The sequence below is a fragment of the Quercus lobata genome, chromosome 12 (assembly GCF_001633185.2).
Source record: "Quercus lobata isolate SW786 chromosome 12, ValleyOak3.0 Primary Assembly, whole genome shotgun sequence".
NCBI classification, from domain to species: domain Eukaryota; kingdom Viridiplantae; phylum Streptophyta; class Magnoliopsida; order Fagales; family Fagaceae; genus Quercus; species Quercus lobata.
The window spans coordinates 26,916,456-26,939,985 of NC_044915.1; the positions used below are offsets into that span (position 1 = coordinate 26,916,456).

The 23,530-nt window shown below is 38.7% G+C and overlaps 3 protein-coding genes across 3 annotated transcripts in view; 2 read left to right on the top strand and 1 right to left on the bottom strand.

Annotated features, from left to right (window-relative positions):
* The first annotated feature begins 13,586 nt into the window (after positions 1-13,586).
* Positions 13,587-14,427, top strand: LOC115971886 (glutathione S-transferase-like). Its single transcript, XM_031091987.1, has 2 exons — positions 13,587-13,656; positions 13,788-14,427. Exons 1-2 carry the CDS (start codon positions 13,602-13,604, stop codon positions 14,300-14,302), a joined length of 570 nt encoding a protein of 189 aa, XP_030947847.1. The 5' UTR covers positions 13,587-13,601; the 3' UTR covers positions 14,303-14,427.
* A 361-nt stretch (positions 14,428-14,788) lies between these two features.
* LOC115971783 (pentatricopeptide repeat-containing protein At5g66520-like) overlaps positions 14,789-23,530 on the bottom strand; it is a 32,475-nt gene continuing 23,733 nt past the window's right edge. Inside the window, exon 2 of the mRNA XM_031091817.1 lies at positions 14,789-15,247. The gene's annotated coding sequence lies outside the window, so the exon portion shown is untranslated. The remainder of the gene's footprint in view (positions 15,248-23,530) is intronic.
* LOC115971788 (glutathione S-transferase-like) lies at positions 21,496-22,883 on the top strand. The gene is made up of 3 exons (XM_031091822.1): positions 21,496-21,714; positions 21,900-21,948; positions 22,187-22,883. The coding sequence occupies exons 1-3, from the start codon at positions 21,565-21,567 to the stop codon at positions 22,633-22,635; spliced, it is 648 nt and encodes a 215-aa protein (XP_030947682.1). The 5' UTR covers positions 21,496-21,564; the 3' UTR covers positions 22,636-22,883.

The following is a 23,530-nucleotide window of genomic DNA, read 5'->3' on the forward strand; positions in this document are numbered from 1 at the left end:
GTAAATTCATTCCCCTTTTTCAATAGTTTGGATAGGCCTGCTGTAGCTGAGGCTAAACCAGGCACAAACCTCCTAATATAGGAGACCCTTCCCAGGAAGCTTTTGAGTTCCCTAACAGTAGTTGGTCTTCTCCTCATGCATCATGTCATGGAAAATGGCTGTCATGGTCCGTTGATATGTAGCCCCCGCATTTTTGAGGCCAAAGGGCATTACAGTGTAGTAAAAGTTCCCAATCGGAGTTTTGAATGCCGTCTTCTCTGCATCTTTGGCTACCATGCGGATTTGGTTGCATCCACTGTACCCATCCATAAATGAGAACATTGAGTTTCCTGCAGCTGAATCTACAAGGAGGTCGATATTGGGCAAGGGGAACTCATCTTTAGGACATGCCTTGTTCAAGTTGCGAAAGTCTACATAGCAACAGATCTGACCATTTTTCTTCTTCACAGGTACAATATTGGAAAGCCATTTTGGGTGTTGGATGGGTTTGATAAAACCGACTGTTAGCAATTTCTTGACCTCTTGAACTATTTGAGCTTCTACCTCAGTGTGGAAGACCCTAGCTGGTTGGACTACTGGCCTCATCCCTGGGTCCACATTAAGAGAATGGACTACCAACTCTGGGTCTAGATCAGGCATCTCATCATAGGTCCATGCAAACACATCTCTGTATTTTTGAAGCAAGGTTACCAGTTGTTATCTTTCTTGAGCCACCAATTGACTGCTAATGAAGACAGGTTTTCGGGATCCTGGTTCTGTCCCCAAGTCTATTTCCTTTAATTCTTCCTCAGGCTGAATCTGGGCCTCCTTAACTGGTTCTTCTAGGATTTTTTCTTGGGCCATCATGCAGCTTGGTGGTCCGGGACCTTCCTGCACAATGCATTCGGGTCCCGCGCACCTTCACAAACGATAGATTAGCCTTCCCCTAGGTTCCCGCACCACCACACATTCTCGGGATCCTGAAGAGCTAGGCTCCCTCTTTTGTCTTTTCCTTTCTAGAAGGTTCCTCAGATCACGGGTGCCCCTCCCTCCTTCTTCTTCTTCTAGGATAGGTGCCCCTGGGGTCCCCGGGGCGGGGTTCTCATCATCTGGCCCCAACTCATCGTAAAACATTATTTCTGCAAAGCTCACTTCTCCCTGACTGAAAGAATTATGGTTGGCAGGGATCCTTATGGGCCTCCCATTCAGTCTCCCTTTAATGCATTGATGGAACGTGGATGGAATAAGGCGATGTTTATGAAGCCACGGGCGTCCCAGCAACACGTGATAAGAAACTTCTGCATTAATCACATGAAACCTTGTCAGAGCTACTATTGGCCCCACCCTTAAGGCTAACTGCACGTATCTTTCTGTTGATTCTACTGATCCTCCAAATTCTGTTATTTCCATGGGAGCCCCCAGGATCCTTCTGTCAACTAAGCCAACAGCTTCCAGGGTGCTTAAGGCTATGAGGTTGAGTGATGCCCCTGTATCCACCAGTGCTCTTCTGACTTGAACGCCGTTTATGATGGCCATGAGATAAAAGGGGTCTACGGTGGTCTGGGTGCTCAATCTCTATGTCTTCATCAGTGAAGGTTATTGCATTGGTTGTTTCCAGGAAAGCTCGACTAGCATGTGACTCAGCTGTAAAGCATTCCATCCCTAAATCTGCTGCTATGCTCATGAGAGACTCTATGGCCACCCTTCTTGCTTCTGGTCCGAATCCTAATTGATTGAATAATGACCTGAACTTAGGATTCTTCTGGAGGGTTCTGACTGTGCTCGGGTGGAAGGATCCTTCAGATTCTCCTGCTTCTGCCGGGTTCCCATGTATTACTACTGCTACCACCTCTTTTCCTTTGTGGTTAGGCAAGGGGTTCCTCTGCACTTTTAGCTCCTTCTGAGTGAGCTCCAAGGTTCCTTCTCTCAACTTTTTGTGGAAGAGTCTGCGAAGGGTCCAGCAGTCCTTGGTGGAGTGCTTTACATAATTATGGATTTTGCAAAATAAAGGATTCTTCCTTTCTTCTTCAGTTGGTGGCCTGGACACAGTGAATGGCCTGACAACCCCATCTCCAATCCATTTGTCTAGGACATGGCTTAACTCCTCAGCTGTACATGGGATCACTGGTGGTTCCTCAAACACCTTCCCATCTGGTCTCTTCCTTTTCTCTCCTGCTGATGCTGTCATAGCTTGGGACACGGGCAGCCTTTTTGTTCTCATGGTTTGCGCCGTCCTTCTGGTTCTCTGTAGCAGGTCAGCAAACTGTGTGATACATAAATTTTCAAGGTTGAGCCTGTAATAAAAAAGCATGTTGGCTATACAGGTTTCCACGAGCTCCTTTTCTTCATGGTCTTCATAGCAGTCTAGGGACACATCTTCGAATCTTTTAATGAATTGAACAGGATCTTCTCCAGGTCTTTGCCTCACCATTTGCAGGTTCTGGAAAGTGATTTTGTCTTCACCAGGGTAATATTTGGCGCAGAATTTTTCCATCATCTCATCCCAGGTTTTGATGGACCCGAGTCTCAGCATGGTGTACCAAGTGTATGCCCTATCCACTAAGGATTTGGCGAATTCCCTTAGACATAATTCTGTCTCCTGCATAGGGGTCCATAGTGTGGACAAACCTACTCACATGTTCCACGGCACTTCCATTCCTCCCATCGAAAGGATGGAACTTTGGGGGTTCGTACCCCTTAGGGTATGGTTTGCCAAGAAGTTCTAGAGGGAACGGGGGATCCCGAGAGAATTGCTTGGGAATCCCTGAGAGTTTTTCCCTTTCTTGCTCCAGGAGGGCATTGACGTCTGCTAGTGTCAAGTACTGAGGGTTGACTCTTCCTCCCACTGTTGACCCTCCTTCTGGCTGCGTCTTATCTTGGTGGCCAGTAGGGGGAATATTGTCTCTGATTTCCTGTGTCCTGCCTTCTTTGAGAAGACAAACTTCTTGCTCCAGATCCTTTAACATTGTTGTCATCCTGGCCATTAGGTCTGGTTCCTGCCTTGCGTGTCTTTGTTCTGACACAACCTCCTGTTCTACCAAAGGTATCCCACCTCCTTGCCTGGAGACTTCCTCGTTTTCTCCTACGGGCTCAGAGGTCATAGGTGGCACATTAGTTCATTTGCTGTTTCTTTGTCTTGGAGGCATTCTCTGTGAAGGGGTTGCTTCTTCCTTCTTCTTTGCCCAGTCCCAGCGGAGTCGCCAAAATGTGAGAGTGCCTTTTTCGTGACACTCAGGCCCAAGGATTCCGGGCCTGAATGAAAAGGAAGGATTTGGTGGACCGGACCTTGACTCACCGCAGCTAACGAGCTGTTTAAGAATCAAGTGAATGCAGAGAATACTCCTGACAATATAAAGAAAAATGACAAACAAAGATATCGAAGAGTGCCAAAAATTAACAACATAAGTTCAGAAGGAAAGAAACAGGATTAGCAAGACGATATAAAAAAAGTGCTGTGGGGATCCTGGGAATTATGAAGCAGTGTTTCATTAATACATTATCTGTTTGATTACAGAAAGCTTACTAGGACGTGATACAAAGTCCAATCAAGCTCAAAAATTGCAGTCTTGAATGGCTATTTCAACCTTCAAAACTTGCAAAGTTTGATTCTCGTTGAATCCGAGTATGTGCAATAGTGGCCTTTACAGGATACCGGGAAGTAATATTTGTTTTTCCCTTAGTATTTTTCTTTCTGCACAGATTTTTCTGATAGTTTTTCCCAGAGAATTTCTTCTTTCTTGTATTTCTTTCTTTTTTTCTTGCTGCCTTCTTCACAACCCATCCCCTCCTTTTATAATGGAGTTTTCTGGGCTTCCCGGGGAACCGTTGGTTCCCCTGTTTTATTCTTTTGCAAACAGAGCATGTCCTGTCCCCATCGTCTCGGTAAGTCCCTTTTCCGTTTTCTCTCATTCTTTCCTTCTCTCGGTTCTGATTCTTTTGAAAGCTTCTGGTTGGCCTTCCTCTTCGGGACGTGTTGAGGTATGCCCTTCTCGGCATCCCCATTTCTGGCGTCTTCCTCTTTTCCCTTTTCTTTCCTATTTGGGCGGAATCTTGTTCTGCCATTTTTTGAAAGTCGTTTGTTATCATTCTTCTTCCCTGTCCTGGTTCCCCGAGGCCTTTTCTGTCTGTGCCATGAGAGGTCGCTTGCGTTTTTTGCTTTTATTTCTTATTTTCTTCTTCTGTCTTCTTTCTATCGATCTGTCCCAGTCTTCCTTTTTCTTTGTGCCTGAAGGGATCCGTGCTTATTGATGGTTCCTGAGGATCCTTGCTTCTTTATACTTTGCCGTGGTCTCTTTTTTTTTTTTTTTTTTTTTTTTTTTTTTTTTTTTTCGGATGCTTCTTTCTTTTCTGGGCTTCAGGATCTTTTGGGCCTTTCTTTTATTCCCTCATGGGTCTTCCGTATCTATTACTTTGGGCTTAGCCTGAATTTTTCCTTTTGGGCTTGACTTGTTCTTCTTTTTTGGGCTTATTTCACTATGACCCTTTTTTAGACCTCAACAAGGATCAAATCAACTTAGTACGACATGTATTTTTTATTGTAAAGAAACTCAATGTTATCGTCTTTATCATCCTTTCAATACAAATAAAAAGAATAAATAAACAAAAAAAAATATAAATAAAAGTTAAATAATATATAAATTCTTAAGTTTATTTCAAGCCTTGACATTATGAAGAAAGAACCTGTGAGTAAAAAACAATAAAAAAGAAAGGAAATAAAGAAAAGAGCATTAGAGCAATAATTGTAAGTTTGAACATTACTTTAAACAAGGTCAGAAAGCAACCAATATATATATCAACCGTGTGACCCATGGGTTAACTCAACCCACCATTTGAATGGGTTAGGTAGGCATCGACTCGTTTTCCACTAGTTAAAAAACTCCTAACAATATTTATATTTTTTCCTTCAAATTCAAACAGGTTATTATGTTTAAATCCAATTTTATAAGTTTTTAACTACGAAAAAGTTAAGGGCAAAAACACTTATTTGGTCCTCATATTTAGGCCTTGTTTCATTTTGGTCCTAATGTATTGAAAACATTCAATTTAGTCCTTGAATTTTCAACAAATTTTCATTTTGATCCTTGTGGTTATCAATGACAAAAACAACTTGGTTGAAGGTCCTTGCCTTGCCAAACAAATAAAGGGTAAATATCACATAAGTCGCTCCATGGGATGGACACAACAAATAATGACAAAAACAACTTGGTTGATGGTCCTTGCCTTGCCAAAAAAATAAAGGGTAAATATCTCATAAGTCGCTCCATGGGATGGACACAACAAATAGCCCCTTCTACTCTAGCGGGTCATTTATGGAGTGTGTGTGCTTTGACTTTATGTATATTAAATTGTGAAATGTTAACAGATGCCCTAAGGGCATTGATTTATAAAATATTTTTAGAAACATTTTATGGGAAAAGTAAAAAAAAAAAAAAACTAATTTTTGACAATTTTTTATATTCCCCAGTAAAGTGGTATCGAAACTTTTCTAAAATTTTGAATTAACAAATACCATAAGGGCAACCGTTAACTGGATCCAAATTGAATTTAATGTTAACAATATGCCATTTTCAATGCATAGACTTGTATGTTTTAAGTTGCTTTCACTCACTAATTTAAAATAGTGCATAAACTTGATACCTCAAATTGGAAGATTGGAGAAAAAACAACTGTGACAGCTTATGAAAGCAACTTAAAAACATACAAAGCAAGTCTTTCATTCCAATGCAATGGGACTTGTAACACTTGTTGCACTAATAAACCATATATGTGCTCATTAGGTTCATGTCCCACTTTTCAACAAAGTTTATCTCTCTCTCTCTCTCTCTCAATAATTCAACATAGGGCCAGTTGAATGGTGGAGCAAGAAATGCGGTCGCCTAAGTCCCCAAGTAAAAAAAAGGCCCCCAAATTTTAACCAATAGGGTTATTTATAATCAATAAATATAATAATATTTTTTACCAGATGAAAAACAAATAAAAAATAGAGAAAAATGCAACGTTCATAATATTTTTCACAACATTTTTACAACTAATGCTAAGTAGCAGGTTGTTATAGCCTATTGTTGATGGCAAAAAAATAATTATAGTGATATTTTCAAATAGAAAACAAAAGGTAGTTTAAAATCTAGGATTCATTGTAAAAAATATTGTGAATGTTGCACTTCTAAAAAAAAAAGAATAATAATAAGAGTTTAGTTAGCAAACTTTTACTAGTTTTCATCTAAGCCTACCACTAACACCACTGTTTTACTCACCATTATCAATCTACCATATCAACAAGTATGAAAAATTAGAATTTTTTTGTCTATAAAATTTCTAAAAAAAGAAAAAATTCTTCGTAGTTCATTTTAATTAATAGTAATTTTGCATCTAAACAAGGTGATCACTTTTCGCTTTAGGCCCCCAAATGCATCAAGCTGCTCCTGTTCAAATAATTTATGTTCTTAATATTATCATTAACATAACATGTCATAAGTGAATAACATGTACCAAAAAAAACACATTCTTAATGTAAGTAAAGTAAAAGAAAAACATATTTTTAATAAAAGTAATGAAAAAAAAGGGTTTAGAAAAAAATAATAATAATGATTTTCTTACATAACAGCCAAATAACCACATGGAATTTTTAACATAACCCTTGGTTTATACCTACCCCATATGATCCAAATCCCAATCAATGAATAATAAGATACAAACTTTGTCAACAGAGAAAACAAAGTCTGGTTAATAACACGATTTTAATAACTGAATATAGCACCATTTTCAAAGCAAGAGAATCTCGATGAATTGGTAATAAGTGTCTAAGTTTATCTACAAGATTAATGAAATTATCAAGTTGTAGACAAGAAAAGGTTAAATCTGTCTTTTCGTTTTTTTTTTTTTTTATGATAGTAGGACAAATATATTTTGCTAGGAATAATGCTGTACACCTGAGAAAATGCTACGAATATGCTCTATTTCTCGCTATTGATCCTTTTTTATATTAGTTTATTCAAGAAAGGAACGAATGTTACTGAATGGATGGAGCACCCCAAAAGACTAAAAGATAAACGAGTCAATAGCAGTGTGGACCAATAACCGATCAAAACCCAACCAATCTTTTGCCTTCTCATTATATTCTCGGTTCTCTAATGAAATGGACATAAAGTCATTGCCTATCTATTTGGCTGTATTACACTGCTTCTGTCTACAAAGTCGTCCTTTTCTAACATTATCTTCTGCACTAGGCTGAAGAAAACGTGTCCATTATGCCCTGTGGCTGTGAGGACTCGACTAGATTTGGATCCTAGTGTCCATGTAATTCAAGGAAAAATAGATAGTCGACACCCAACTGGAATCATCAACAATGAATTTAAACATTCTAAAAGTTTACTTATCGCAAAATTTTGAACGGCTTTATAGAGTAGGGAGAGCTAACTTATTTTCCGCCTTCCTGATCAATTCATGCTAATTTTTGCCAATTCATTTAAAATTTAACTGCTTAAATAATTTAATTGTGATTAAACTAAATTAAAGTTAATATGAATTGGCAAAATTTAGACTCTATATTTAGTCTTTAACTGGACACTCAAGTCTCTCACATTGGGGTTGTGACTGACTTTAAGAGCTTATGTAACATCCTAGAAGCGACAGAGAGCCTGATTCAGGAAAAAATAAATAAATAAATAATAATAATAATGTAAGGACGCGATTCGTGGCGGACCGTAACAGTGTCGGGTTCGCACGTGAAAAGGCCCTAATAATATCATTTGTAGAGCGTGGGTTTGGAAGGCTAGGCCTTGATCGACAGGCGGTGGGTTTTTCGTGGTGTTTAGCGATTCGTGGCGGACCGTAACAGTGTCGGGTTGGCACGTGAAAAGGCCCTAACAATATCATTTGTAGAGCGTGGGTTTGGAAGGCTAGGCCTTGATCGACAGGCGGTGGGCTTTTCGTGGTGTTCGTACAAGTTTAAGTTTTCCTTCACCTCTGGAGTCTTTCTCCTGGAGGTGGGCTGGGAGGCTCTGGTTTTTGGCCATTTTTCCCAACCCCCTTCTTTAGGTTACTTATTTTTCCTTTTATATTTGCCTGCGTTCATTGTCCTTCGTCCACGTATAGGGTCAACCTTTCCAAGATTGATACTTGTCCCATCAGCCCATATTCAAAGTCGTTGGGGGTGGTTGTAAAAGCCAAAGAATGCGGCTCTGTCAGGTTCAGAGCATTGAATGGCAGTAAGGGCAGCTTTCCCTGGATATTTTAGATCTTTCTTCCAAGTTTCAGTCCTATACCGTTTTTACCCTTTTTTCTTTTTGGGGGGACTTTGGGTCTGCTGAGGACTGAGCTGTCCTCGGCGGTATCCAAAGGCTATCTTGTCGAGTTTGGGCCACAGCCCTCCTCGGCTTGGGCCTTTGGATTCTCCCCGGGTAGATGGGCTTGGCCCATAAATCATTTGGGCCCCACAATAGCCCCTCAAAACCCAGCTGTCCAACCTCTTGGTTGGAAAGGGGGGTTTTGGTGATGTCGAACCTCTTCCTACGGCCCAATCAATTTGGCCTATTAATAATGCTGGCGGCTCTTCATCTGTCCAAGAAATGCACCGGTCTATGAGACAGTTTTTTGATTTCGCGCTTGATGCGTTCTTATCGTTTGGGTATCTAAAACGCGCTTTTAATGACCACTATTTACGAGACTACTTTAATTCGACGGTTTGTTTTGATGGGGTGGAGAAACAGAACCAGCATGTTTGTGTTGGCAGATTCCTTTGGAGATCTGAACCTATTAAATGTCTCCCGCTCCACCCTCTGTATAAGAGGGAAGGGAGGAGGTTATTATTTTTGTAAAGAATCCCTTTTCATCCTTCTGAGATTTGAAATACTTGGCCTCCCCTAGGGTTCATTTTACCCATTGGTTTATAAACTAAATCGTGATACACTTTACCATAACAACGAGTGATGCAGGAGCCAAACCCCTCCCATAAACGCCATGTTCCAATAAAGCTCATTATGGCTCGATCGGGACAGGGATGGCGAAGACTCAAAATCAACCTCACCCTTCTTTCAGTCCAAATCCGAAGCAGGGACTTGTCACGTCCAACTTTCGGCGTGACTGAGTCGAGAACACCCATCATCAGTACCAACCACTCTCCTATGAGCATACCTAGTATGGCTCCAGTGTGTTGGGAGTCAGGATCGAGGCAGGGACTAAGTGTCTCTACTTCTTCCTCTCTTCTTTCACTGGTGCTATCCTCCGTCTCCCTTTCTTAGTCTTCCCAACACCAGATCCATCCTGGTGCTTTCACTTCTCCCTCTTTTGCTCCTTTTTCTTTCTTTTCATCTCTTCTCTCTTCTTCTCCTCCTTCTTTACTCATGTCCTCCATCTTCTTCATTCATCTCCTCCATCTTCTTCATTGATTTCTTCCTTACTATTTCCTTCTCCTTCATTTTTTCCCAAAGAAGGTTCTTATCGTAATATGAGCAGTATTGAGGCAGAGATTGGAGAGACTTTGAAGACGAGTTTAAAAAACGCCTGACAGTTTACTTATCTGTACTACCGATGTAATTGTTGTTTAAGTAGTTCACATTTTGTATAGGCTCGTTTGAGCCCCTCTTTGTACGTTGTAATAATTTTTCGTATTAATAAAAATTGTTGTTATTTTATTTCGCATGTTTTGTCTCTATGCCTTTTTTTAAAAAAATTTACAAACGCTGCTCGGCACCATAATATAGCATCTAAATCAATGACGACTAAGACCAAAATACTTGATAATAAAAAGATGTCGCCATAACTTTAATAGAAATGCTTGGCACAATAAGGCCGACCAGTGAAAAGTAATACTTACCCCATGCTAGCCGAGGAGAAAAACGAAGGTTTGATGCCGTGTGAGGAATAACCATTTGAATATATATCACCCACCAAATGAACAGCCTTCTTATACGACTAAATGCTGGGGCGTTCCACCACCTTCCTTACACCTTTATTGGCCTTAACCTTTTATGGTGTTTAAACCGTGGATGAAGTGACCTGACATTTTTATCAAGTAACCCATCTTACGAAATTCAAACCTTTTCTTATCCAAGTATTTGGTTTCCCCATTAGCTTGGGTCCGAGGACCATACAAGGCCTTGGTTCTGTCCAAAACTTATAATAATTATAATTTTTTGTACTTGGTTTCCCCATAGGCTTGGGTCCGAAGACCATGCAAGGCCTTGGTTCTGTCCAAAACTTGTAATTTTTTATATACTTGGTTTCGCCATAGGCTTGAGTCCGTGGACCATGCAAGGTCTTGGTTCTGTCCAAAACTTGTAATTTTTTATGTACTTGGTTTTCCCATAGGCTTGAGTCCGAGGACCATGCAAGGCCTTGGTTCTGTCCCTGGGCTCCTATGCTGAACGGGCCTGGGCCGCGAATTTACTGGGCCCGCAAATTAAGAGGTACTTCCGTAGTCTTTGATCACGCGGTACTTTTTGGCGTCCCAGTGTTCGAGGTGCGCCTTCTCGAGACTCCTTTAGCCTCAGGGTTGCAGACGACGTTGGAAATCGAGCCAGAGACGTTTTGTCTGTAGCGTTCCTTGGGACGCTGCATGAATTAAATGCCACCGGTTTACTTCTGGGTATAAATGGGATAGGGGATCACTTCACTTGCACATGAACTCTCATGTTCCCTTCAGAACCATATTTCTTCCATATCCGCGATCTCTCTTTCTAGTGCCACTGCCTCAAAGCAAAATGTTTGAGGCGTGGATGGGGATGAAAGGTCTCCGCACGCTTCAGAGGCACCGAATCCTCAAGGTGATATGGTATGGACAAGGATGACACAGATTCAAGCCAGTCCTCCGTCTTGACAGGAGGAAGATGGTATTCCTCCTTCTTTTAGTCAAAATCCGAAGCAGGTTCTGGTCATGCCAGATTTTTGGTATGTCAGAAGAAGGAATTTCCGCCATCAGCGCCGTTTGCCTTGTAGCAGGCAAATTTTTGCGAGGGCTCCCCAACTTCCGGCTCCTTGCACCTTTTCTGTAGATGGTGTTAGCCTGAGGTCAGGTTCCCTGCACCTTTTCTTCACCGGTGCAGGCCCCAAGTTGGGTTCTTTGGCTGCCTGAGTTATGGGCATGTAGAAGCGTCGAGGAATAGTTTCCTTAGACGACATCTTGGAACAGTAGCCAATCTCTCATCTGCGCCTTTTTTTCTTCGGCTTTTCTTCATTCTCTTGTATTTTTCTTTACTTGCGTAGTTAGCTTTAATGTAAGCTTGTTTCAGTTTTTCGTTGTACACTGTACTGTTCCTTTGTCTTAATAAAAGATGTGTTTATTTCTTTTTACATACTTTCCTTCTCTGCAACAACTACTTGGTGCATGAATATTAAATGTAAGCTCGCCTTTAATGATACTCCAGGCAGAAAAATGCCTTAACACAGAGTCCTACTGGTTTAAACTCACAAATATTATCAAGTATAACAAGGTTAATCCTCAATAAATTAAACTCTTGGAACTAACCGGGATAATCGCTGAGTGCTGCGCGATGCATGCTAGACCAATGTCCGAGAACGATAAACTCTAAATAATTCGTCCGAGAGAGTAGCCGAGTAGCGAGGGACTTTGATTGTGCTTTTGGGTAATATATTACACCGTACCGCATCAACTCCTTTGGTACTGGGGATCTGAGGGTAGACCGGGGAATCCGTGCAATCGAGGGATTAACCCATCTGTTAACAAAGAGTTTTCTTCCCATGGATTTTGAGGTTTATGTGCCATAGTTTTTTTTTAAAATAGTTGGTTCCTCATCCAAGTAGTTGGTTTCCCCATAGGCTTGAATCCGAGGACTATGCAATGCCTTGGTTCTGTCCAAAACTTAGTTTTCCTCATCCAGGTAGTTGGTTTCCCCATAGGCTTGAGTCCGAGGACTATGCAATGCCTTGGTTCTGTCCAAAACCTACTCATAGTAGTTGGTTTCCCCATAGGCTTGAGTCCGAGGACTATGCAATGCCTTGGTTCTGTCCAAAACCTAGTTTTCCTCATCCAGGTAGTTGGTTTCCCCATAGGCTTGAGTCTGTGGACCATGCAATGCCTTGGTTCTGTCCAAAACCTAGTTTTCCTCATCCAGGTAGTTGGTTTCCCCATAGGCTTGAGTCTGTGGACCATGCAATGCCTTGGTTCTGTCCAAAACCTAGTTTTCCTCATCCAGGTAGTTGGTTTCCCCATAGGTTTGAGTCCATGGACCATACAATGCCTTGGTTCTGTCCAAAACCTAGTTTTCCTCATCCAGGTAGTTGGTTTCCCCATAGGCTTGAGTCCGTGGACCATACAATGCCTTGGTTCTGTCCAAAACCTAGTTTTCTCTTTGTGTGGGATCTTGGCTTTAGGGGAGTTAGCTCCTCAATCAAGCCCCTAGAGTTTATCCATACGATTAACGCTATCAAGTGCCTAGTTTGCTCTTTACGGGGGACCTTGGCTTTAAGGGAGTTAGCTCCTCAGCCAAGCCCCTAGTCAAGAAACGTAGCTCCTAGCAGAACTTTATACTAGAACTCTATAACCAACGGTTAGAAATAACGAAGAAATTCTATCGACCCACATCCTATACCAACACACAAGCCTTTCTCACAGACGGCGCTAATTGTAAGGACGCGATTCGTGGCGGACCGTAACAGTGTCGGGTTCGCACGTGAAAATGCCCTAACAATATCATTTGTAGAGCGTGGGTTTGGAAGGCTAGGCCTTGATCGACAGGCGGTGGGTTTTTCGTGGTGTTCGTACAAGTTTAAGTTTTCCTTCACCTCTGGAGTCTTTCTCCTGGAGGTGGGCTGGGAGGCTCTGATTTTTGGCCATTTTTCCCAACCCCCTTCTTTAGGTTACTTATTTTTCCTTTTATATTTGCCTGCGTTCATTGTCCTTCGTCCACGTATAGGGTCAACCTTTCCAAGATTGATACTTGTCCCATCAGCCCATATTCAAAGTCGTTGGGGGTGGTTGTAAAAGCCAAAGAATGCGGCTCTGTCAGGTTCAGAGCATTGAATGGCAGTAAGGGCAGCTTTCCCTAGATATTTTAGATCTTTCTTCCAAGTTTCAGTCCTATACCGTTTTTACCCTTTTTTCTTTTTGGGGGGACTTTGGGTCTGCTGAGGACTGAGCTGTCCTTGGCGGTATCCAAAGGCTATCTTGTCGAGTTTGGGCCACAGCCCTCCTCGGCTTGGGCCTTTGGATTCTCCCCGGGTAGATGGGTCTGGCCCATAAATCATTTGGGCCCCACAAATAATAATAAAGATGTACCTTTCTCTTTTTCTATCCACATAAAATAGAAGGGAGGGGCCAGGTTGAATCTTTGTTGTGCATGTAATAAGCTGCCACAAAATTTCTGTTTCATCGACTTTGTCCAGGATTAGATTGCAAATTCACAGTTTGATAGACTTTTCAAATAGAGCATTCTAGAAAAGCTATTTGTAACCCACCCAACTTGGAAAATATGGAACTTATCAAAAAAAAAAAAAAACTTGGAAAATATGGTATAAATTATAACCACTTCCCTGTCCCTCAATGTAAGGAAACTAAACATTCATGTATCTCAACTACTTAGGATTATGTATAGTATTGCCTTTCCAATCTTTGTATTTCCTAACATAATTATTATAATATTTTTTAATCTAACATATACTTGTTTATGCAGCCATTTGGTCAAGTTCCAACTTTAGAACATGGAGATCTGAAGCACTTTGGTAAAGTTTACATGAAATAGGCAAACATTAATTTTTTACTAAAATATTATATATATTCCAACCATCATACATACTCTTAATGGATGCATATAATCAGTATGATCCTCATGCTTAGGCCTTTTGTAATGCAGAATCAAGGGCAATTACCAAATACGCTGCCTACGAGTTTGCTAACAAGGGAACCCAACTGATACACCAAGACTCCAAGAAGATGGCAATCACATTGGTTTGGATGGAGGTGGAGGCCCAACAGTATGACCCAGTAGCTTCAAAGCTAGTCTGGGAGCTGGGAATAAAGCCATTGGTTGGCATGGTTACAGACAAAGCAATTGTGGAGGAAAATGAAGCTAAGCTGGCTAAGGTTCTTGATGTCTATGAGAACCGACTGGCTCATTCAAAATACTTGGGACGTGACTGCTTCACCTTGGCAGATTTACTTCACCTTCCAACTCTTCAATACTCGTTGGGCACACAATCTCAAAAGCTCTTTGATTCCCGCTCCCATGTCAGTGCATGGGTAGCTGATTCACGCTCCCATGTCAGCGCATGGGTAGCTGATTCCCGCTCCCATGTCAGCGCATGGGTAGCTGATATCACAGCAAGGCCAGCTTGGTTGAAGGTCCAAGCCATGCGAAAGAAGCACTAAGGAGTTAGCTGCAGCCTGCTACTCTATTTTAATTTTTCTTAAATAAGCATGCCCTTTGACCTATGTGTGTTTTGAGTTCAGTGTTACAATCTCCTACTTCAATGTGGGAGACTATGTTTTTATGAGCCTTAACGAGTTGTTACTAGTGTCTTTCCTTCAATCATCAAGTTGGAGGCAGGAAGTTAATGGTCTTTTTCCTTCAATCTTCAAGTTGGAGGCATGAAGTTTTTGGTGTTTTTCCTTCAATTTTCAAGTTGGAGGCATGAAGTTTATGTACTTTATCTATCAAAAAAAGTTTGTGTACTACTTTATTATATTAAATGTTTACTCTTGCACAATTTAGAGATCACCAATTCATATGCTTCAAACAAAAGATTATACGATCCCGACTCTACAATTCATCCTTATTCTCTTGACAGCCGAAAATTGCAATTCAACAATTGTAGTTTCTTATACGGTGTAACTAGTTGAACTAGGAACTAGCGGGAATTGACATATCCGGAGTCTAAGATAAAAAAAAAGTTCTAGATAAGCAACAGCTTGTCCTCAACTCTAAGTGGAAATAATTGGCCACTGCCCTGTTCACTCACTGAGAAGTGAAAACAGTGAGCTAATTTTAACATTTCTAATTATTCTTGTTGCAGAAAATCCCAATACAATGCTATAAATGAATTATTAGTCTCTACTGTACAACAACAACGATCAAATTTTAGTCCCAAAATATTTGGGGCTGGCTATAGATCCTCAACAAAAAGTATAGAGTAGTGTTTGCCTTTGAACTGAAATCGAAATTGGGATGCTGAGGTAGAAGGTTGAAACAGGCACATCAAGTTCAATTAAAGTGTAGCTTTGACTGACAGCAAATAATGTGATTCAACAACCAAAAGATCGCAGCTTTGAAGCGGATGTTTTTATTCCTTCCCTTAAGTTAGCTATTTAGAGCATCTGTATGGCCATTTAAGTAAGAAGATGCAAATTGATTAAATCATTAATCCTGAGGCCAAATATTTGTGCTAAGTCAGAGTGTTCAGAGAGGGAATTTGCAGAGTAGCCATTAATAAAGATTCAAAGTAGTAAGTTAGGCAACGTTTGAAAGTTTTAAGAAAAATAACATCTCGAGTTTTAAAAACTCAAGATTCAATTAAAAATCGAGTTTTATAAACTCGCTTTGCAGTTGTTGTGAATGGCTGAGTTGGCTTAAAATGGCTACATAGATCTCGAGTCTTTAAAGACTCGGTTTTTGCTATGTAAAAATTGAGTCTTTAAGACTCGAGATTTAATTAAACACACGCATACTTCTTAAATAAAATTTGAATAGAACTCAAGTCTATAAGACTCGAGTTTTTCTGAGACTGAATCAATAAAACACGCGTTCTACAGAATTTTATATAGTCCTACACTCAGCCTCACTACCCTCTCACCCAAAAACAGAGCAGCCTCAACTCTCACCCATACACTCAGCCTCACTAACTCTCACACCTCTCACTCTCACTCACCACATTACCTCTCTCACTGCTGTTCCCTTTCAACAATTTCATATCTCAGGTAAGGGTTTTTTTGATTTGATTGTTATTGTAGTTGGGTATTAGTTGTCTATGGGTTTTGCCACTAAGAAAACTTTCCAATGGTTCTTAGTGTCTTTCGGTCCATGGGTATTAGTTGTAGTTTTCTACCAGATGGTTCTTTGTATTTGATTAATGGGTTAAACATGCTGCCAGCCTTTTCCATAGCAGTTGCAAATTTGCTATCGTTATTTATTTGATATCGTTATTTATTTTTAAAATTTTAATTTTGTTAAATCTTTCTGGGCTGGAGAGGTGATGCTAAAAGAACAACATGAAGTGCAAAATATACTGGGTTAGCGTATTGGAAAACTTTTGATTGTTTTTTCTTAGTGAGTCAGCCCTTAGCGTATTGGAAATTCCTCTTAAGATCAACTTTAACCTTCTTTCAAGCATGTAAGAAGTAAATATTTGTCCAATAGCAAGGTTAGAAAATAGACTTTAAGGTAATCAAGGTTCTGGTATCTTCCTTTTGTTCAATAATAAGCTCTCTACTTCTTTTTGATAAAAGGTTAGAAAATAAGCTATCTACTTCTAGTACAAGTTAATATAGATGTGTATGTGTGAAAAAAATATTATGGACTTTAATCTTGTAACGACTTTTCACGGAATCATTACCAAAGTGCTCTGTACAGAATAGCAGAGGTTCTCTTATTCTTTTTCGAAGGGGCTTTTGTTGAGAACAGTCACAATCTTGAAGCAGATTTAATTTCTAATGAGTGTGTACCTTGTATTCATTAGGCTAAAAGGTCCACTCTGATGTGGTTATTAAAGCTAGTCTTGGAATCTTATAAAATGGTTGACTGGGATTTCAGTTGATACTGATGTCTTAAGCATGAAATATGTTGGAAATACTAAAAAGGTCTTGATTCTTTTTTGTGGGGGAGGGGGGGAGGGTTGTATGTGTTACAAAAAATTTTGGCTATGTATGTGTTACAAAATTATATGATATATCTTTTGCAATTATTTAGTCCCCCATTATCTTTTGCAATTATGTATGTGTTACAAAAAATTGTGTTTGCAATTATCTTTTGCTTTACATGTCTTTGTCTCTCATACCATCCTGCTGTAATTAGCTTCTTGTATATAGGAAGGACAGATGGATTTGTATATGTCCAATTGTTAAATATAGTCATACTACAGCCAAAATTTTAGAAAAAAAAATGTTCAGTTTGTATCATGAAAATCAAATTAAAAAAATTTCTTGGCCGCTTCTTTTTATTAGAAAGTTAAAGACTTGCTTCAAGTTTCTTTTAGATCAGGGAACTTGAAAATGTTTTTTAACTAACATAGTAACTTGACTTTAACAAGTTCATAATGCCTGAAATTGATATAATCCTATACCACGGTGGTCCGTTGAAGAATGCCAATGTGAACAAGGGATTGCCATTTGAAGGCCGGGTATAAAGACCTATTATACCCAAATTGATCGTAGGTTGAAGACCCTTGACGAATTGAAGATGATGGTTATGGAAGAGTTGTGTGAGAATCCTGCTGTGCACAACATACAAATTACTTATCGTATGCCAAATGAAATCCTGAAGCACCGGATTAATTACAAGTATATGGCGATAGAAGCAGACAAACATGTGAAGATCATGTTTGACAAGTTGGAGAGAATACCTGAAGTAATTAACATTGAGTTGTACATACAGTTGGAGCCACGTGCAGAAGTTGGTATCGACGAAATCCAACAAACATAAACAAGTTTACAAGTTACAGTTCCGGATGCTCAATATGAGTATTTTACACATGTAGAGCATGATGATGTTCATGGCGATGATGATGTTCATGGCGATGATGATGATGATGATGATGAGGATGAGGATGAGGATGATGATGATGATGACGATGAGGATGAGGATGAGGATGATGATGACAACTATGTTGATGAGAGTATTGCCATTGACGGTGAAGATTTTGTCGATAGAGATGAGATTGAAGACAGGATTGAACAAGGGGACTTTAGGGACTTTGAGAGGGACATTGATGACGATGAGACATTGGACGGTAGTGAACCTGATACAGACAATGTTCTTAGTGTCCAAAACATTACGGACACAATCCCTGCCTACTCACCTCCTGCCTTGTCATTTTTTGCAAATACTTGGGAAAATATGGTTGATCCTTCACATATTGAGACACCATTTGTGTCCACTTGGAGAGAGGAGATGAATTTGTGCAAAGGCTTGACTTTTGCTAATAAAGTGGAGGTGCAGCGCATATTAACAAAGTGTGCCCTCGAGGAAAACAAACATTTTATGATCAGTAGGTCGACCACGACAAAACTTTGTGCAAAATGCATGGATGAGTCATGCAAGTGGTATGTCTGCGCAGTCATGAAGCCCAATCTCCACAGATTATGGATGGTCACTGTGTACAAGGGTCCTCACACGTGTATACGGATTGGGGTGTGAAATAATGGTAGAATGATGAGTTGTAATTTTATTGCAGATGACATCCTTAAGAACTTATGTGAGGATCACACTACCCCAATTAAGCATCTCAGATCTATGATAGAGTCGAAATATGAAGGTCATAAGCCTTCTTACTACAAGGTATGGGATGCGAAACAAAAGGTGATTGGGAAGATGTTTGGGAATTGGGAAGAGTCTTACCAAAGGTTGCAAAAGTTGCTAATGGAATATATTGATCAAGATCCGACTACCCAGGTGTTCTATCGTATCACATCCACCGATGAAGATGACACAGTAAAACCATTGGCTTGGATTCGAATGTTCATGTAGCAAAAATAGTCATTCCCCATGCCATATTGCTGCCTAGAGGGAGTCCTAAGAAACACAAAAATATACTAAAGAAAAATTATCAAAAATATTTTTATATTAACCCATACTTTCTAAGCAACCAAACAGGCCACAAGAACAGACATTTATGTATTCTAATATTATGCCATTATTCTCACTTCATAATATGTTTTATTATGACAAAGAACAAAAATATCTTCAACCTCAAAATGAAACTATGACAATAATTGAAATTCCATTGAAAGATATTCTACTAAAATGCATAAAGTTCAGAATCAACAAAGTCCATTGTTAGGAGACAAAATTGGATATACCCCATTTTATCATCCAGAGTTTCAAATTCCAGCTTTCAGATAATTCATTTTTCTTGTGAAGATAAGATAATACAGATTTTCAAAGAACCAGGTTGAAAACAAATAGTTAAAAGAATTCATGTATAACTATTAAACAAGGTGTTTCGTATCCTATGCAAGAAGTAACAAATTTTTTGGTCACTGGGAGGCAGAGGAACTCCTGTCCATTGAGCCCAGTCATATAAACGTTGCTGCCAAAGCAAACTCATGAAGCTATTAATCAAATTAATGAAAATTTTCTTTTAGTAAGATCAATTCCAGCAAAGTATTTCAGCATAGTAAACCACACCCAATAAGCTTAGTAAACAATATTGCAGCAAAGTATTTGCCTCAAAAGTGAATCAAAGTTCCAAAGTATTTCTAAAAAAAAATCAAACTTGTCTTATTACATCAAAAAATAGTTTAATAGAGAGTTACTCCTCTCTTTAGCCCATTTTGAAATTGGTTCCATTAACACAGAGGTTGATCGATTGCAATAAAAAAATTTAACATTAAGCAATGTATTTCAACACAACCCAACATAAAATATCAATTAAAAGGGCTGATATTGTTCTTAATATAGTAATGTAAATCAGTAAAATCATCATATTAGTATTTTAGTAAAAACAGAAGTCACCCCTTATATGCACAAACAAAACAAATAACGCCCACCCAAAAAGAGAAAAAAAAAAAGGGTAGTTTCTTTGCAAAATCTCTTATTTGATCTTGTGTCTTTGTATATTTTTGTTATTTTTATGTTTTTTGAGGTGAGAGACATAAAATATAAGTAAAAAGGCTTATTTATCCCTGTTTTTAACAGAGGTGGATAACGGAGACCGAACAGAGCTAAACATAGGTGAGTAAAGTGTTAAGTTTTAAACCACGGATAGGCAATGTGAAAACGGGTCAAACCACAAGTGGATTTACCGTAATTTTTCTTAAAAACAAAGGAGATACCTTGCAAATTTTGAACATACGTGTATAACTAGACTTAGCCCTTAGGATTTGATTATTGAGAGTACAACATATGTTGCCGAAGTTCCTATTTGGATTATTTTTTTGTTAGTGTTCCTATATGGATTATTTTTTTTGCTGAAGTATACTTTGAAATTGACCTATATTTGTCTAAGATCAGTTGGTATATAAGGGAAATTACATTTTTTCCACCTTCAATTATAATTCAATTCATACTTTGTCATCTGAACTATCAAAACGCATGATCAATCCTCCAAATCGAAAGCTTTGTAACATTTAATTCCCTAATATATATTTTGCTTTTACGAAATTTAGCAGTAAAAGACCAATTTATCTCTCTACCAACTGTTTTGTAGAGGGCTAAATTGGTTTTTCAATATCTAATCATGTTATACTTAACATGAAAATAGACAGCATAGAGGATATTGAAATAGAGTTATAACTTTGAAAAGTCAATTGTGCATGTAAATAGTTTAAAGGAAAAAGTATAAAATGAGAAATAATTTATAATGAAAAAAAAATATAATTTCCCCTAGGTATATCTATATTAACTATGCCCCTTAGAAATTATGACGAGGCCTTAATAGTTGACGGACGCAACTATCTTTTGGATCCATTCACACCCGGTGAGAATTTACTCATTAATAGTGCAACAAACGTTTGGAAAAAATAAATTAAATGTGCGTTTGGTACACCGAATAATAATTATGTTAGAAATGGTAGGTTTCATATTTCGAGTTTAAAAAAAAATATATTCAAGTTTATATATTTTAATACATTCTGACGAGTACGAATATAACAGTCGTCCATTAAGAGGACAACTGTTACGATTTTACGAAGCCTTCATTGCAAGAGGAACAACCATACACAAATGTCCTGTATCTCTGACCCTTATCAATACCAACTACCAAGAATAAACCGGTGGTTGAATTTTTTAAGCCACAGACAGCCTAGCACAGGGAGCTCAATGGCTAAAATTTATGAATTTGCACATAGCATATTACTATGGTCATTATGGTCACTAGTAAATTACTACCAAATTGGTTGGGAATAAAATGGTACTTGAAAAGTCCCCAGAGCTATAATAATGGAGGATATAAAAAAAATCATTGAATATGTAATCAGCTGCCACGCTCTTTCAACTGACTAAGAATTCTTTATAGAATCACAAATTATTTTACAATTTTTTTGCTACAACTCTAATATAGTAGTTTTTTTTTTTTCTTATTCAACCATCAGAGACTTTATCAGTTGAGTTAATGAGAACTTACTTTGATGTAGTAAATTGAGAATGATTAATCATCACTTACATATGGACTGATTATTTTTTTTTTTCACCAAATACATTTTGCCACATCACAGTTATGACAAGAAATTGTGAAAATTTTTATTATCTTAAACTTTTCCTTCACATTCAGCCAAAAATATTTATATTAAAAAAAAAAAAAAAGGTTTATAAGGATTTTTCTAGAATACTAACCTACCTTCCAAATACAGTTATAAAGTATAAATTATTATTTCAAATGCCAATATATATGTATATATATAAATGGATCAGATGAGGCCTGTGGTATATTGCTTGCCCTATCTCCTCTTTGTTCTTGATCATATCACCATCCTCCCCCGTCATGGCAGCAATCAAAGTCCATGGAAACCCTCTCTCAACAGCTTCAATGCGAGTTCTCGCTACCGTCTATGAGAAAGAGATAGACCATGAGTTTGCTTTTGTAGACATGAGAGCTGGTGAACATAAGAAAGAACACTTCCTGTCCCTTAATGTAAGGAAACTAAAAACACTCATGTGTCTCAAACTTTTTTGGGATCAAGTACAAAAATACAATCCTTCTATTCCCTATAAGCCCATTATTCATTATAATCATGAACGAAAACAACAATGAAATAGATTCCATTATTTTGTTGTTATTATAATCATTTTGAATCTAACATTTTCTTGTCTATGCAGCCATTTGGTCAAGTTCCAGCTCTTGAAGATGGAGATCTCAAGCTCTTTGGTATGTCTATATGCAATTGGTACACATTAGTTATAGTTTAGCTCTTGTTTGGGCGGGGGAGAAAGACATTAATATATTTCAATCAATTTCCCTTTTCTCACTCGTTAAATTGAAATTTTCAATAGCAATTTAAGTTTTTGCGACAAGTGTTAGTTTATTACTCTCCTCTCCCTGCCTTCAAACATAATATATACATTTAATTAGTATGAACCTCACGCTTTGAGCTTTTGTAATTCAGAATCAAGGGCAATTAATAAATACATTGCCTGTGAGTATGCTGTCAAGGGAACCCAGCTGATATACCTAGACTCTAAGAAGATGGCAATTACATCTGTCTGGATGGAAGTGGAGGCCCAACAGTACGACCCAGCAGCTTCAAAGCTAGGCTCGGAATTGGCAATAAAGCCAATGCTTGGCATGAGTGCAGACACTGCAGTTGTGGAGGAAAATGAAGCTAAGCTAGCTAAGGTTCTTGATGTCTATGAGAGTCGATTGGCTCAGTCAAAATACTTGGGAGGTGATTGCTTCACCCTGGCGGATTTGCACCATTTGCCCACTTTGCATTACTTGTTTGGGACACAAGTTAAGAAGCTCTTTGATTCACGCCCCCATGTGAGTGCTTGGGTAGCAGACATCACAGCAAGGCCAGCTTGGTTGAAGGTCCTTGCCTTGCAAAGCCAACAGTAAGGAATGGATTGCTATCGACTACTCTCTGGTCATTTGTCTCCAATAAGCATGTGTGCTTTGACTTCATGTATTTTGATTTTAACGTTTATAGTCTGCCATTTCCAATGTGGAGGCTTGTATGTTTCTAGAGTTTGGTTTCACAAGTTGTCGTTGTTGTGTCTTCAATCTTCAAGTTGAAGGCATCAAGTTTATGCACTATTAATAATCCATAGACATGCTCCTGAGGTTCATGTCCCACATTACTCAAACTGAGTTTAATACTACCCCCCCCCCCCCCCCCTCTTCTTTCTCTCTCCATATAGATCAGATAGATCTAGCTAGGGACTATGCATTATTGATATGCAAACATAATGTTCAATAGTGCGTGCAAATTCATAATTCAAACAAGTTAAGGACTCTTAAGATTTATACCTACTCCATGTGATTCATCCCAGCTGCCAATAAGGCAATAGCAATAATACAAAGAAACAGATATAAGAAGGAAAAATATGACATGAATAACAGAAAAATTGGCACGTTTATTAAGTGCAAGTGAGAATCTCGATGAATTGAAGTGTCAAACAATCCAAGTTTATTTTAATCCCCAAGCTAGAGGCTAATCATAAAGTTTCTTTGAGGTCGTATCCACAAGAATAATGAACTTGGTACGAGGACTTAGTAAACAAATTGGGTTGATTATATTTAGATTCAGTCTAATCAAGTTCAGGTTAAATCGTGTTTGTGCTGGTAACGTAAACGGTTTGCAATGTTTATGAACTTTACTTGGTCTTTTAAATATCATATCAACTTGGTACGACTTGTATTTCTTTTTTACATACAATAAAAAAAATACAAAATAAAAAAAGAAATTCAATGTCATTGTCTTTGTCATCCTTTTAATACAAATAAAAAGAAG